The sequence below is a fragment of the Lasioglossum baleicum genome, chromosome 3 (assembly GCF_051020765.1).
Source record: "Lasioglossum baleicum chromosome 3, iyLasBale1, whole genome shotgun sequence".
NCBI classification, from domain to species: Eukaryota; Metazoa; Arthropoda; class Insecta; order Hymenoptera; family Halictidae; genus Lasioglossum; species Lasioglossum baleicum.
Window position 1 is genome coordinate 46,181 of NC_134931.1, and position 16,262 is coordinate 62,442.

The following is a 16,262-nucleotide window of genomic DNA, read 5'->3' on the forward strand; positions in this document are numbered from 1 at the left end:
CGGTAGGTCATAGTGGGGGGGTCTCGTACCACGGCTTAGTACCACAGTACCACGATTTCGGCATCACTGGCCGGGACTGTCGGGCATGTCGGGTCGGGATCAGTGATGCCGAAATCGTGGTACTGTGGTACTAAGCCGTGGTACGAGACCCCCCCACTATGACCTACCGTTGCCCCTACTGGCCTTCTCCAACTCGCTCGCGCGCTACACTCACCAACGTACCTCTCATATCCTAGGAGAGGTACGTTGGTGAGTGTAGCGCGCGAGCGAGTTGGAGAAGGCCAGTAGGGGCAACGGTAGGTCATAGTGGGGGGGTCTCGTACCACGGCTTAGTACCACAGTACCACGATTTCGGCATCACTGGTCGGGATTGCCGTGGGATTGCCTGGGATTGCCCCACTGTTGCCCCACACGCCCACAATTCGATGAATCGAAAGGTTCGACAGGTCGAAGTTAGGTTAGTGTGAAAAAATCTCCACACGATATCCGATTATCAGATTATCCGATAGGTAAACAGAAACTGGAAACGATTACGAAATATTTCAATTGTCAGTGTAACAGAAATTATAGAATTATGTAAACGCAACAGTAGTCGCGCGCGGTAAATACTTTTCGAAATTTATTTGACGATGAGCTTTCAGACTCAAATTGTGTATCGAATGCGATTCGTTAGAAACTGCACGATTCGTCAGGATTCGTCACTGACTAAATACACCTTCTTATATGAGAAACCATCTTTCGATAAGAGTGTATGAGAAATTCTTCGTAGGTATATATATACCTAAACGTAAACACTGCGCTCGTACGTCAAATATATATGGGTCGGCACGAATGCTACTCAGAACCTTGAAACCCGATCATGCAGTTTCAACAATGGAATTGTATGATTTATTTTGTAACTTTGTAATAAAGTTTTACAGTCTTTGACGTAATCGCATGTTTTCATGCTTTTTCGAAGTATCTTGAGTCCAGACTTATGCCGCGGAAACCTCTATTCCTGTCGCAACATTTATCGTTGTTGGGATTCTTCTGACAAATATCGCAGCCGCATATCGGCTGACGTGGTTCTTGAGGACCATATTTGGGTGGACAAGGTGGGAGCTTTGGTTTCGTCTCGCAGCAACATGGTGCACAAGGATCCTATCAATATTTTCCAATCGAAGCATTCGTACTTTCGTACACGTTTACGTTTACGGAAAAATATCAGGATTTTATTAAATTCAATACTGGAGATTTTTAATTATAGAAAAAAAATGGGACAGGAAAGGAAGGGAAGAAAAGGAGAGAAGAAAATGGAGTGGAATGGGAGAGGGAATATTTAATATTTAAAATTGTTATTCACCTGCATTTTAATATAGCAACACGATTTGATTGGGGGACAAATTTGACTAGGGGGTGTGTACAGTGATTTCTTCTCCCCAGAGGGATCCCTCAAATCGCCATTTGCAGATTCTGAATCTCTTTCTCCGCCTGCCTCCATCGATCTTTGAGCTGCTGCTATTCTTGCTCGTTCTTCTTTTTCTTCTTGTTCCATCTTCTTCCGTTTTGAAGGACATGCCGATGGCTTATTATTTTCACTGAGGTTCCAAATGTTCCAATCGGATTTCATTACTAGCAAATAATAAATTATCAAAAAATGATCTGATATCTTGGTTACTACGAGAATAGAAATTTACCGTTATCGAAGAGTTTACCCAACAAAGATTGACACGGACCATCATCAGACATAATTTCGAAGTGTACCAAAATTTGTAAATTATCGGAAATGTTTACGGTTTCAGGTATCTGATTATATTATCTTGACATGTTAAGTACTATTTTTGAAGATTACAGCAGAATTTAACCTGTTCTTAAATTATATATAAATAGTTAACGAATTTTGAAAGCCAAATTTTTGTATAAACTAAAGTCAAAATAGTTGAACTGTGATATGAAAATAATAATTTTGGTAGCTAATGCAAGTAGATAATATTCGAGTATTTATTCATTTGAAACTACGTTCACAACCAATTTACTTGCGGGCGCATCAGGGCGCATACGCGCTGAAAATTGGTTTTCGAGAAGTGCTAACTTTCCCGTCTATACGTTTATCTATTCTATGATTTTATGTCGCAAAATGCTGCAAAATGCTGTCAGCGCATAGTGTGATAATTTATGATCTTATACTTACAATTGCTTACAATTAGCAACAGTAATCAGTAATCTGCAGTAACCCCGAATCTTGTTATAAGTGCTCAGGTTCTGTCCACTGTCTTTGAATACGATTATTTTTTTATAACGGTTATGTAAATATATAATTATGTTACGCAGAAACGATAACATGGAGAATATTCGTTTTCGATAGAAGTTTATAGAAACATATTCGAAATAATATCTAATTGTCAAGAAGAACACTTGTTTGCTGTAAATTCAGCGACAAAGGATGGATGGTTATACAGTAGCGTTAGATCCGGAAACAGAAATGTATTGCACGATACATTTGTTCAGAAATGTGCAGAACTCTAATGAAATACGTTCGAAAGTTATGAACGGCGAGCTTTGTTGTTCTGCTATAAAAACAACACTTGTAGCGGATCCATTTCAAATACTGGTGGCTGCCAACAGAGCTGTTGTTAACGAGAAGATGAGCCAACTTACCACAAAGAGTTTATACACAGAACTTTTATTTAATTTATCGATATCGAAGAATATATCGCGTTCGCTAATACAGTTTGGTATTAACGATCAGGATAAAAACATGATGATAGCACTAATACATAAAAAAAATGAGGAGAAGACGTTATCGAAAACGATTCTGGATACCGTGAAAGGAGAGCCAACACCAATTTCAAGATTGTCTGAATACTCGGATCACAATTTAATTAAAAAAACATACAAAATTGACAAAGACGAACTAGCTGTTTCCAATTTAACCGATTCGATCGTGTCCAGAATTAGTTGTAAAGATTTTATATTGCTAAAATAAGATGAACACGAATGAAATCATTGTACGTTCAATTCAATTTATCATAAATCACAATAAAAGCTTGTTTTAAATTTGATAATAAATATTGTGCATTATAATTGAAAATCTTTGCCAATCATTTTGTTTGAATCGTATATCGTAGTTGCATCGTAATTTTTCAGGTGAAACGTAACATTCGTTTATACATTTTATTTATTATTCTCAGAGTTTAAGACTTACGGTAACTTAAGAACTATGGTTCTTCAGTCGCTACAAATATGTTCTATCGAATTCCTTAGTCTAAAAGATTTACATTACCATTTTTTTGTGAGTGTGTTATAATTTACAATATTCTGATAATTTTGTTTCAAGTACGACCAGCTACGTTATATTTTGCATTTCTACAGGAGCCAGAAACGCGATTGCGTAATAAAGGATCGTAGTAGATCGGAGGAGAATCGGAGAATACACTTTGGTGAAAAATATTTTTTTTCGTTCTTTTATTCACTCATAAATAAGGCCAAAGATACGTAGAAAACAATTGTTACATCCGCAAGGACAGAGTATGCGTCAAATCCTGCAGAATTAAAGTAGCAACTTATGGATAACACCCTTAAATGCGTACAGAAGCAATATAGTATCGATAATTTGTTACATGTACCTTGGCAAACCACACATTTCGCACATCGCACGCTCTACGGCATTGAGATAAGTGCAATAAGAACAAGTCCAAAGCGATTCGTCTGGAACTGGATTCACAGGTGGCTCTATGCCATCCCTAAGTCCGCTCGTACCTACAGACGACGAAGATGACATTCTTGAGCTACTATTGAATGGCGTTTGAGTCGGATTCACCGCAGGCATCACGGTCGAGAGAAATTCTTTCACCGTTGCCCAATGCTCCGAACATGCCCATTTGGTCGCCTTTTCTCTGTCTTTATCGCGAATCGCTTCTAACAGTGGCATCATGTGGTCCTAAAAGTAAAACGCACGGTTTATACCACCGCGACATCGTTATTTATCAAACGAGCATACAAACGATCTCGCACCTTTATTGGAAATATGTCCATGGTTGCGAGGAAAATTAACAAGTGAAAGTCCGAAGTTGCTTCTAAAAATTGATCCTGAGTAAATTGTTGCATATAGGAACCGAGCAAATGGAAATATTGAACTTGTCCATCGATGAGCCTGAAAAATGAAACGGTTGGTTAACAAGATTTGTACCGAAGAGAATAATTAAATCGTTTCGATCGTACCAGATACGTACCTATTCTCGATAGGAAACGGAGTGATGGTGTCGCTGATATGAAAAGTGTATTGCGGAGCTAGAGGCGTCGCCGCAGGTATGTCTACCAATAAATATTCTACGGGCAGAGGTCTGGCTAGCCTCGAGACTTCATTCCCATACGAGTCTTTCTCCTGATAACAGAAAAGATACGGATCATACGATAATTTTGTATTCTCGCGAATCAAGTTTATTTAAATATATTTTCTCTCATTTGCCTAGTTTCAACGCTACAAACTCCATGTTTTCAGCAAGCGTAGGAAGGATACATTCGAAATGACCCAATTTTTCTATATCGGAACAGAAAGTTATTGGCTTTATGAAAATTGCAATTAGGGATAGAAAAACATACTTAATTCATGCTGATTTAAATAAAAGCCACATGAAATTTTTCGCTAAAGTATGGTAATTTCGGTGACCATAATTGAAAAACCGCGCTCATTCGATAGCAGCCTGTAGCAGTTGAGTCGGAATGGCCCTGACACGTGCCGATGTGCGCGGAACGCGTCCGCGTCGTTTGATTGGCGGGCTACGGCGAGTCTAACGAGGTTTACAAGACGACAAGACGGATTATGAAGGCATGTCCATAATGCCCGCGTCCGCAATCGTTGTGGAGCTGCGCGCGCAGGCGATGGAAGCCGCAGACGACAGCCGGCACGGTTCGGCACGGTTCGCCGAGAGTTGCCGAGAGTGGAGCAGAGTGGAGTGTGTGCAAGTGTGTGGAGCCGAGAGAGTGTCGACGGTCCTGGGGTGGGAGTAACGGCAGCGCTCGGTTGCGGCGGTGGTGGGGGCAGCATACGGGACGGGGACGAGGAGAGAGAGGAGAGCAACAGCGTAAGCGACTAGCGCGCGCTGTGGTGTGTGTCGGTCGGTCGGTCGGTCGGTCGTCGCCGCCATGCTAGTGGTTAGTTTAGTGAACCAAACATTATGATGTGGCAAAGCGTTCGCACGAGCTAAGACTGAAGTAACGCCGCGTTACCGGCGCCGCGTCGTTATGTTATTCACAATAACTCACGGCGTTCGATAACCGTAAACACGTAACGTGAATAGTACAAAAAGGCTTCGTAAAAGCAGCTCTTCGCGGCGACAGCGGAGAACGACGTCGGAGAGTGCTCGATTCCTGCGTACGGAACCGCACAACGCTACGTCAATCCCCGATGTAAATGAAACCCGAGTCGTAGACACGAGAAAACGTTGTGGAACGACGGTTCGCCACGGTACACGTTGGGAGTGACGAGTGCCAACGATCAGCCTCCATCGCGCGGCAAGGAGACTATCACGAATCGTATACACGGTACGAAAGTATTTACGGTTCTACAATCGAATCGAAAGCAAAGGGGAACGGGAACGAGAGAGAGAGAGAGAGAGAGAGAGAGAGAGAGAGAGAGAGAGAGAGAGAGAGAGAGAGAGAGAACGAAAGAGAGTGTAGAGCGAGCAAGAGGGAAAGAAAGAGTCTGAGAGAACAAAAAAAACGAGAGAAAATGTATGTATGTGTCTTTACGTGTAGCTCACGCGTGCGTACGCGTTCCAGTGTATGTGATAAGGAAAATTATACGTATATTCGTCGGTGTATACGTGTAGGATCGCGAGTGTGAGTGCGCGCGCATGTGAGAGACGGAAAGAAGAGCAGTGTATGTGTGTGTATATATGTCGTGTACGTAGTGAAACGCTAGACAGAGAAAGAAAGAAAGAAAGAGATCGAGAGAGAGAGAGAGAGAGAGAGAATGAACGAAGGAAGAGCGAAAAACTGACAGACGGGGACGAAGAACGGTAGAGAAAGAAAAAGCAAACGTGCATGGGGCTACTGCGGGGCTACAAGCAAGAAACAGCCACGACATTCCCGCGGAATTCGCCTAACGCGAACCATAGTGCGCCAGTCATTTTCATGACCCGGACGTCTTGTCACGGCCTATGGTGACAGTGTGTAAAATCGCGTAGAGAAACGAACGCCGATAGCTCGCCGAGAGTAAAATCCGTACGTGGTGCGCCGAACGTGTTTATCGGTCCGAAACGATTCGGAAGAGAAATGTGTCCAGCTCGTCTGTCCACCCTCTGTCCGCAGTCCCTTCCGTCGAGCGCGTTTTCGCCGAGGAAATGGTAAATCCCAAAACTTCGACCGTTCGACCCTGTTAGGTTTTGGCGGGATTTCGTACGCATGCGCGGTCTCGTATGAAATGTCATTTTTTCAGTTTCCCATCGGGGCCCGGCCAAATTGTTGCATAATTAGTCTGTGGCCGCGCGGGTGTCGATATGTAGCGGGATAAACGAAGCTAACCTCTCCGCGAACGGGTCTCGGTACGGCGGAACAAATGTGATATAACCTGATAGTACGCGTTGCATGCGGTAGACGCAGCCTTACCAGCGAGCAGAGCAACGCACACAAAAAAGAGGAAACCAGGCGAAGTAAACGAACGCGAAGAAAGTCTCATAGATTTCGGTCATTCTTTGTTTTCCCGCCTCTCGCGTCGTCGTGGTCGTCGTCGACAACGTTCGTTCTATTTCGCCGTGTTGCCGATACGGAATCGGTCGGAAAGAAATAATTTCCGTTCGCGCGATCGACCGCGTTGCGTCGATCGGAATAAATGACAACTCGCATACTTGTGAAGCGAAATACGTATGTATCGTTAATTGAATAAGCACACGTGTTGTATAAACGTAAAGCTTTCTCTCTCTCTTTCGTCCCCATTGAAACATTCGATGAGTTATTCATTTAAAGTTGGGGAAGGACACAAAGTCGCGCGCGCGCGCGCGTCCCAACAAAGAATAAGCAAAAAAGAGAACGAACGCGGTCTCCGTCGAACGTCAAACCGCTTGTCATTGCTATTAGGAAGACCCAGTACGACCTTTACGCTCTTTTTCTAAACAATACGATACCGCTGAGATTCCTCGAACTCACGCGTATACTCCTCAGCCGAATTGAACGAAGATATATTTTTCAGTAGCCGTACGCGCAGACAATAAATAGGAACACTCTCGTACCCCCCTCGCCCGCCGGTATAAATAGACATTATTTCTCTCTCTTTTTCCCTCATTGTGGTTTCTGAAAACAGTGTTTTTTGTCTTGGCTATATTTCAGATGCTGGATCCGAGCGTGCTAACGGATTTAGAGGAACTGACGCTGTGCAGTTACTGCAAGCAGAAGTATAACGACGCCGAACAATGTCCGAAGTACCTTAGTTGCAAACACTACTTCTGCCTGCGGTGCATAGAAAACAATTTATTAAAGGGTCGCGAGTTGTTCTGCGCGCACTGTTGGAAGAGGACGGATCTGGGCGACCAAGGGCCCGACGCGTTGCCGACTCATTCCTCTCTTCTTGCCCTGGCCAACAATCTATCGCACTTAATGATAACGACGAACAACACGTCCGGCAAGACCAACGACAAGGAGAGAAAGGTATATACACCCCACCGCGCCCCCGGTTCCCGGTTCTCGGCTCCCGGACCGAAACGAAAAGCGAGAAAAACGCGGGTTGAAATTAGGGATGAAAATTTCGGGTTCGTCGCCCCGGGTGTTAGTCACATTTCGCTGCTCATACGGAAATGGTAAAGCACAAGATATGCGGTCGGTGGGAAGCCGTACCCCGGTAGTTCTAATGGTAATAGGATTACACGTTATAAGGTCGTCTGCGTAAGTTTCGTCTCGAGATATCCACGAGAGCGATTGTCGGTGGATGCGTTCCGGACGAACGCGACGAACCCGACGAATGAATCGATTACGATGATGTTCTTTGCAGAGTGAGAATTGCCACACGCACGGGATGCCCCTGGCGTTATGGTGTGCGACGTGCTGCACGGCGCTCTGTAGGGCTTGCGCGACACCCCAGGAGCACCCGGGCCACCAGATCAAATCGCAAACTGATGCCAAAGAACAACTGATATCCGACGTAAATATCCTCGGACGAAAAACCGGGAGAAACAACAAGATCGCGTACGAATAGGAGCAAGAGCGTGTCTCGGTATTGATAGAGTTGTTTTCGTTTCCGTTTCCGTAGGTTCAATTGGAATTAGTTGCTATGGGGAAGCTGTCGGCCGAGATTCAAAGACTGGCGATGCAACAGCGCGAGTTCCTGATCAAGGTGCTGGAGGCCTGTGTGACGCTGAAGACTCACGTCGAGACGGACCTCCAGAACGGTTGGAGTCACTTTCCCGAGATAACGGACGCGCGCGAGACCCTCGGGAAGGCGAAGGCCAGCCTGCAGATGATCGAGAGCCCGAGCGACGTGTACAGCTTGCATTCGCAGCTGATCATCGAGAAACAAAGATTACAGTCCAAGTACCAAGAGATGATGCTGCAGTGCCAGCTCGACGACCTGATAGGCAACTCCGGGGTGGTGTTCGACTTCCCGTTGCTGAAACAGGCGCTGGCCGGTATCCACACCGGAGAACCGATCGTTTCTCAGGGCGCGAGCAACGGTGGCCGGCTACCGAATCACTTGACGGCCTCGCAGAACCCGATATTGTTCCTGGCAAACTACTGTATGTCGCAGCTGTACTCGAGGCACATGGTGAGCAAACAGCAGCACATGCAGAACGGCTCCATAGAGTATCACTCGAGCATGATGCAGCCGCAATCGGCGCCACCGGGCTCCGTTCACGTGCACCAGGGCCCACCGCAGTCGACGCAGCAGCAACTTCTAATCCCGCCTGGTTCGCCGTCCGTCAAACCTCCGGCCGCGCCGCCGAACGCGATGCTGCATCCGCAACAATCGACCTTCATACCGGAGGGAGTGGGCACCGGTGGCGGAGGCTTGGTTACCGTCCATTCATCCTCGCAACCACCGTCCAGCGGGATCGCGGCGTCGCTCCGAGGACCCTCGAATCCCTATCCGCTCTACTACTTCAACATCGAGGTGAACGGTTCGCCGCACGGCCGTATCGTGATAGAAGTGAGGCCGGACGCGGCGCCGAAGATGGCCAAGAATTTCAGTGTGCTAGCGACCGGCGAGGTCGGGGTCGGTTACAAGGGCTGTGCGATCTTTCAGTGCTGGGAGGGCGAGTCCGTGATCACCGGTGATTTCGAATTGAACAACGGCCGCGGCGGTAGGAGCATATTCGAGGACGGCTACTTCATGCCGGACGACACCAAGTTCCCGGCGGTCAGGGGAGCTGTGGGCATGCGTAGAACGCAGAAGAGACACGACAACCTCGGCATGGTGGGCTCGCAGTTTCGTATAATACTGCAGGAGATGCGCGGCTTTACCGGGATCTTCGGCCACGTGGTGGAAGGGTTGGAACTCGTCGAGAAGATCTCTACGTTCGGCGATCAGACCGGCAAGCCTACCAAGAATATTCTAATCACGAAATGCGGCAAGTTGTAACGTCTACGGCCACCGCGGTTGGTATACACCGAGAACGGCGCACCGTGGCGCCCGTATACTTGACGACGACGTTCCCCCGCTCTAGATCACTCAAGCCCTACGAGCCGCGACGGTCCGCGTACTCCCCCCCCCCCCTTTGCTTTTGGTATCCTTCGCGTTCCTAGGGTCCGCAAAGGGGTACGCGCGCGTTTACGCGAACGGTAACCAATCCTGCACGGAACGGCGACACGTCTACACACGATACCCAACACGGAAAATAATGCTACAAGATAAAAAGAGCCTCGCCGGTGTCGGGAGGTTTCGCTGAAACCGTCGCGGCGTCGAACACACTCCGAAATCGCGAAGATACTCCGGTACGAGTCATACACAGTTTAATTAACTATTAACAATAGTAATTCTAAAGATGTTGAATCTATTTTTAAAACGTGGACGCGCATACGAGAGAGAGAGAGAGAGAGAGAGAGAAATATAGAGGGAGAGAGAAAGAGAGAAGAAAAAGGAAATAAAGATCCATATTTTGCTATTGATTGGGAATCAACGTGATTCTGTATCTACAATAAATGACGACGATGATCGACGAAGAAACAAACAAACAACAAAAAAATACGTACCTCAAGATCGATCGTGATATCGATACGACTTCTAACTGTACGACAATTTGTTTTAGGAAGAAGTTCGACGGTTTATTTTCGTTATTGGCGTATTGCTGCGTATAGTTGATATATTAAAAGGGTAAAAGAAGAGAAAGACGCGCGCAGGATTTCAAAAATTCCGCGTGTGTCTTGAAGACAAACAAAACAAAACGACAAAAAAAATTGAATCTATGGCGTCACCGCCCCGCTGGCGTACCCATGAATGGTGTTTTACGTTGTAGTTAGCGAAAACGAAAAAACAGAACACAGAAACAGCGGAGATCGACACACACACACACACACACAGCGACCAGGTGGTGAACTTGGATGGGAGCGTTAAACACATACATTCATATATTTGTAAAGGAAACGGGGTATAAAAGAAACACGTATACAGAGGCGGGAACTTTTCTTTTTGTTTTCTAACCGTGTAGAAACAAGCGCGCGAGACTTCGTAAAAGTGCAAAAAATCGTGATTCCATATATATAAATACATATATATATAAAAGAAATATATGTGTGTGTGCGCGTGTGTGTGTGTATATATATATATATATATATATATATATATACCATATACGCAGGTCGTTTAGAAGTCGAAAGAAATGAACGATACGTAGATTCGTAAAGTATAGAAGGGCCAATTCCGTGTTTATAGTCCGACGAACTATCACGTATCGTTCCGTTTCTAGGGGGGAGGGCAAATTAAAAGCAAACAAAGAATAAAAAGAATATATAAATACACACATGCGAGCGTAAGAGTGCAAGAGAGAGAGAGAGAGAGCCAAAAGGGAACGAGCGAGCGAAGCGACACAAAACGAAAACGAAACGCGGGTCGGGGGAACGAAACTGCGAAGAGAAAAATTATTGTTCCTCGTCGAGCGACTCCGTTAAATATATACGCTAATCCCTTTTCGTTCTTTGCTGGTCTCGTAGGCCGTCGCGAATTTAACTGTATTTAAGATTAGAGATCTCAAACATGAAGATGTATGCAAGGGCCTAACTACCTACTATTGTAGATCGTAAGCCTCTCGTTGTCTAATCGAGTGAAAATACACACACACACACACACACAGAGTAAAAAACGAACTACGAAGAAAATACAAAACAGAATAAGAAAACTATAAGCGGATGTATATTAAACGAAATCATTCCTCGATGCTGTATATCGAAGTACTACGATGTAATGTAAAATGCGTTAATTGTACTACTCGTCTGAATCCTCGTAAAAAAGAAAGAATCCCATCGTTATGTATCGTAATCGTCGTTAAAATGATATGTGCTCTCGGTGTGTGTGCGAGCAAGAATGCAAGAGGTCGATTGAGTTGTCGATATTAGATGGGAGAGAGCGAAAGAGGGCGTATGGTTGTGTGTTTTCCGTGAAAGCGGCCGCGCGTAAGACGAAACGAAGAAAAGAATCGTGTAAAGTGTAAGCAAAGCGTAAATGCACTCTCTGACACACATACGCATGCATAAATACGTACACACACACACACACACATGCGCGTATTCATAGGTAAAAAAACGCAAAGAGTAAAAAAAACAAGATATAATTTGCACGCCCTCGACGTCGCGGATATGCCTTTTTCGAAGAAAGCCTCATTCGATGTTGAACTTGAAAGTTTTAACACTTGTTAATTAGCTGGTAAATCGCGCGTTGTGCGGCCGAGATGTTCGGGATAAATGGATAAACAATCGCCGTTTAGAGTGTAACAAGAAACGTGTACACACACACACACACAGTCACAACACGTATGTTGAGTCGAAATAATAATCTTCGGGGTTAGGGGGTCGGGGGGTTGGTCTCGAAGCGAATTTCTCTAGTTTTATTTTTTTTTTCGTGCGGAATCAAAAACTGCGAATGACCACTAACTAGTTTTAGTCGTCGGATAAAGAACTATCGAATTTTAGACGCGATACTATTCGAAAGAGACGATGACGAACAAAATGGAAGAAGCCGATATTCCTGTTTACCGAGCGAAGCTAGAAAGCCCACCTGTATGCACACAATACCCACGCGCGCGCGTATATACTACACACATATATATATATATATATATATATATATATATTTTTATGAACGTGATGAGGTAACAACGCATAGCTTGTAATATCGATTCGAACAACTGACAGTTTACCTTGCCCCTCGCGTTCGAATTAAACGGTTGAGCGGCTACAAGTTTCGATAAGTTTTCTTTTTCTCTCCTTTCCTTTCTTTATTATTATTTTGTCTTTTTTCAGTTTTCTCCTCGTCCGTTTATCTCTCGATTTCCCTCGAACCTTTTCGTACCGTGTGTTCCATTCCACACATTCCCCTCTTCTCCACGTAAGTTAAGGCGTAATCATCGTTACAGATGGAAAAATTGACCATTATTTTGTTTGGAAGCTCTACGGAACCGCTTATCCGTAGCGCGCACGCTTCAACAGTTTTATTATTTCATGATACATGTACGAAACGAAGCTCGTTGCCCAATTTAAATGTACTTTTAATCAATCAATTTCTTTGGGTTATAAATTGTTTCTCTTTCACCTCGTGTACAGTTAATGTATCCGTACCTTGGTCACACCTTCCTTTCTAGCGTAAGTAACTTAACATTTTGTTTGGCAGAGTTTCTCGTATGCGGTATGTGCATTTACACGAGGCTCTCGACTGTCTCGAGTCTCTCGGATCGCGTTCGTTTAAACGAAGCAGGAGATTCGCTAAATATATCGATGCAAAGAAGAATATAGTACTCACCTTGTAGAAGACGTCCGGGACATATTGTTTGTCGGTCGACTCAATTACATAGCCCAATTCCGGCGCGTCTTTCGTTGGAACCAAACAGCTATCCCGTACTAACGCCATGCATTGGTTCGACACTTGATAACCCTCCATGTGAACTTGATTTTTATTGTCGCCTGTAAACAGCGAACGAGTTCGCGTTTTACATAAACAGTAAGCTTGCTTTCTTTCTTTAACCGGAAGCGAAACGAGAACTAGCCTGCGGATCTTTACGCAAAATAAAAATTTTTCTGCGTCAATTTTGCATACGAAATTGTTTTAAAGCATAATATACACGTCAGAATGTTCAGAGAGTTCGTGAGACGTGGTTCTGCTAAAGTGCGTTCATCTTCGTAAAGATGGTACATTAGATTGAACAGAGAAGATTTTAGCGCAGAAGGTAAGCAGCGAAACAAACGCTGGTAATCTTCCCCACCATTTTTGAAATGCATCAAATCCGCAGTCTAACGATAACGATACGGCGGGGTACTCACCGGTAACGCAAACGGTAACGAACTTTGAGCCAAAATAGTTGTTGGGCGAGAAACGACACGGATTCGGATACTGATTTTGAAAGTTTCCAGCCATAATGCACTCTTGAGCAGACAAAAAATGACTTTCTATGTTGCGAACGTGTTTCACCTGAATAAATTAAACTAACGCCATTAATCAAGGGAATGCGCAACATCGTTGGGAAAGAAGAAGTTTCATTCGCTGCAAGAAAAATTTACCGTTCCTTTCTTGACATTGTCGGCTATCAAGTCCGTAAAAATCCAACCAATTTTCTTTAAATTAAGTAATTGAGCCAACTCGTCTACCAGCGCTTCCTTGTCGTCCGGTAACAGTCGTATGGAGTCTTTTGCACTTTCCTGAAATGCAAAACAATCGAATCATAGTACCAAAGCACAACACCTGTTGATTGTCTAAATACTAGTACAAGTCGTTAGAATCGTTATCCGTTTTCCAACATTTGCAGGGCCATCGATAAACATTTTACGTGGACAGCCATAGATGGGTATTTTTAGACCCAACTAATCCTCTTCTAGCTTGACAAAAAAAACACTAAAGTCTTGTCCACTTACTTGCGGTGGCTCGTAAATGGCCGCGACGACGGCTCTGATTCCTAACGGTACGTCCGTGTGAATTTCGTATCTGCCGTACAGGTATCCAATACGTTGATGGCCAGTGTCGCGCCAATAGTTCAGAAAACGTTCGACCAACGTTGGATTCTCAAACATAACGTTGTCGACGTGCCGATACATTTGACGGTTCAGCGTGATCGAATTCGGCTGACATTTACTACAAATACCTCGTGGCCAAGGAGGATGATCTTTGCAGCCAGTCTTTACGCGACAACTTATGTCGTCCAATTGTATAAACTTCCCTCTGCAAGGAATACACGAGAGTCAGATTCATAGTAAACGACCAAATAGAAAAGCGAACGTACCTATCAACACCGGCAGTGAGTTTCCTGAGATACGAATGGAAAGACAGATGTTTTATATTTTGTTCTTTAAGGTAAACCTCGTCGAAAGGTTCTAAAGGAGAACAATGAACACAACATCCATTTCCACCGTGCCTGCATCTGCAAAAACAGAAATTTTTGCTTTACTATTCAATTTAAAACGTCACCTTAACACCGGGGGGACTTGTACCGAAATATAAAATATACCGCTGTTACACCGGTATTTATCGATCATTTTATCGGTTTCCGTATAATCGTAGTAAAATTTATTATGATATTTTGCAAAGCACAGATTTCAAACCCGTATTATTTTATTATCGATATTATCATTACGATACAATTACTGCGATACCGAAATCAGAGTAATTACCAACATGTTTATCACAATTTTATGAATTTTTACCTAATTTATATTTGAAATTGTAATCAGATAATAGCGAACTTTTGTTTGGCGATTACTTACAGCTTTTCATCCCGTTTTCTCTGGATTTTACCATCAATTTTCCATAGTTGCTCGTCAACTTCATCTTCGACTACATTCGGTACGGATTTGGATGCAGCAGCGGTGTTTCGAGTCTTAGATCCGGTTCCCTCCATTGGTCCAATTTCTAATGCCAAACGTTAAACCGTTAAACGAGCATGTCGAGAAGAACGAAAAATTAAGCGAACGAGGCTGAATTAGAACCTTGGGGTGGATCGTCGCATGCGCTACTCGTCGATGGATTGTTCCATATCTGTGTACCGTTGTAGGGAACCAAGTATAACATCTCTCCGTGCGCAAGACCTAACCCAGACACGGTTCTACGTAAAGAAGATATAATTTCATCTTTATGATTTCGTTGTCTGTAGAGTCCAAAGCCAAAATTTTTCAATTCGAACGCCAAGAATATCTGAAAACAGAGGGGATCCAACGAAGTCTCGTAACATTAAGAAGAAGAATATAAGTTTGCTATATACATATATACTGCGAGTACAAACCTTTTCAAACAATCTGGAAATTGTACTAGATGGTTCTATATCTATACGTTTTGTTCCCTCTGAAGACTGCACGCGCAGAGTCTGAAAATAAATAAAACATTTAGCGCGTCGATATCCTCTGCTAGTACCTAATAGTTAGACCGTGGATTTTCGTTGCGAAATGAAAATCATCTGCATCGATCGCAAGATCAGGTAGACATTTGTTTTCCTTAAACGTATTCGCAGTTTCATCTCTGGGTAAATAAACAATAACTTGATTACCCTAATTTAACAGTTATGCGTGTAAATATAAATAATAAATGAGATGTGTACTAGAGGCGTAAGAGTAAAAATACGATGCTTATAAAATGAAATTTTCAGCATTATTCTGTCCGTATTGAAAATTTGACATGATGTCTCGGGCGGGAGGGGAGGGGGGATCTATTGTAAATTGAAAACAAAGAAGCAAGCAATTGAACTGGTGTCTGGGAACTTTTAGTAAGTTACACTCGTGTCACCGCGTGAAATGCAAAAGTTTCGGCATTTTCGACTGGGAATCGAGAACAAAGGATTTTCTGACTGAGATCGGGCTCGGGATCGCTCGAGCTCGACGGACGGAATAATCGTGAACCGTACTAGGGTTTAGCAACAGATAACTTACGATTTGATCGGACTTTGACATTTCGCCGGTGTCGACGAAGCATCAGCTGTTCAACTCGCTGTTCGGTTCGTTCGCTCGCAACCGATAGCCGCCAAAGTCCCTAGTGGCCGCCAGAAAATTGTCGAGTCAACGTCTAGTATTCTAACCTCTCCTCTGCGGGAAACGGGCACCGTCTAACAAGAATGACTGTTTAACCGCTATCTTCCACCGATGACTTGCTTCCTCCTGTAAACCGCGTC

The 16,262-nt window shown here is 44.0% G+C and overlaps 4 protein-coding genes across 7 annotated transcripts; 2 read left to right on the forward strand and 2 right to left on the reverse strand.

Moving 5' to 3' along the window:
- Positions 1–324: 324 nt before the first annotated feature.
- On the reverse strand, positions 325–2,374 carry LOC143207454 (uncharacterized). The gene is made up of 4 exons (XM_076420929.1): positions 1,677–2,374; positions 1,343–1,611; positions 610–1,140; positions 325–520 (listed from the first exon to the last, which is right to left on the reverse strand). Exons 1-3 carry the CDS (start codon positions 1,726–1,728, stop codon positions 943–945), a joined length of 519 nt encoding a protein of 172 aa, XP_076277044.1. The 5' UTR covers positions 1,729–2,374; the 3' UTR covers positions 325–520; positions 610–942.
- Positions 2,078–3,048, forward strand: LOC143207453 (EKC/KEOPS complex subunit TPRKB). The gene is made up of 2 exons (XM_076420927.1): positions 2,078–2,238; positions 2,311–3,048. Exon 2 carries the CDS (start codon positions 2,423–2,425, stop codon positions 2,963–2,965), a length of 543 nt encoding a protein of 180 aa, XP_076277042.1. The 5' UTR covers positions 2,078–2,238; positions 2,311–2,422; the 3' UTR covers positions 2,966–3,048.
- Positions 3,049–3,376: 328 nt separating this feature from the next.
- On the reverse strand, positions 3,377–16,163 carry Npl4 (nuclear protein localization 4). 2 transcript variants are annotated; one of them, XM_076420910.1, is made up of 13 exons: positions 16,024–16,163; positions 15,384–15,464; positions 15,091–15,295; positions 14,869–15,013; positions 14,388–14,525; positions 14,023–14,326; positions 13,672–13,809; positions 13,435–13,582; positions 12,917–13,077; positions 4,212–4,363; positions 3,994–4,132; positions 3,606–3,919; positions 3,377–3,521 (listed from the first exon to the last, which is right to left on the reverse strand). In XM_076420910.1, exons 1-13 carry the CDS (start codon positions 16,042–16,044, stop codon positions 3,515–3,517), a joined length of 1,953 nt encoding a protein of 650 aa, XP_076277025.1. In that variant the 5' UTR covers positions 16,045–16,163; the 3' UTR covers positions 3,377–3,514. The 2 variants fall into 2 exon arrangements, with proteins under 2 accessions (XP_076277025.1, XP_076277024.1); XM_076420909.1 differs by having other exon boundaries at positions 3,419–3,919.
- On the forward strand, positions 5,079–12,708 carry LOC143207450 (uncharacterized). 3 transcript variants are annotated; one of them, XM_076420914.1, is made up of 4 exons: positions 5,079–5,523; positions 7,306–7,623; positions 7,964–8,113; positions 8,222–12,708. In XM_076420914.1, exons 2-4 carry the CDS (start codon positions 7,306–7,308, stop codon positions 9,545–9,547), a joined length of 1,794 nt encoding a protein of 597 aa, XP_076277029.1. In that variant the 5' UTR covers positions 5,079–5,523; the 3' UTR covers positions 9,548–12,708. The 3 variants fall into 3 exon arrangements, with proteins under 3 accessions (XP_076277029.1, XP_076277028.1, XP_076277030.1); XM_076420913.1 differs by lacking the exon at positions 5,079–5,523 and adding an exon at positions 5,647–6,326; XM_076420915.1 differs by lacking the exon at positions 5,079–5,523 and adding an exon at positions 6,333–6,632.
- Positions 16,164–16,262: the final 99 nt, after the last annotated feature.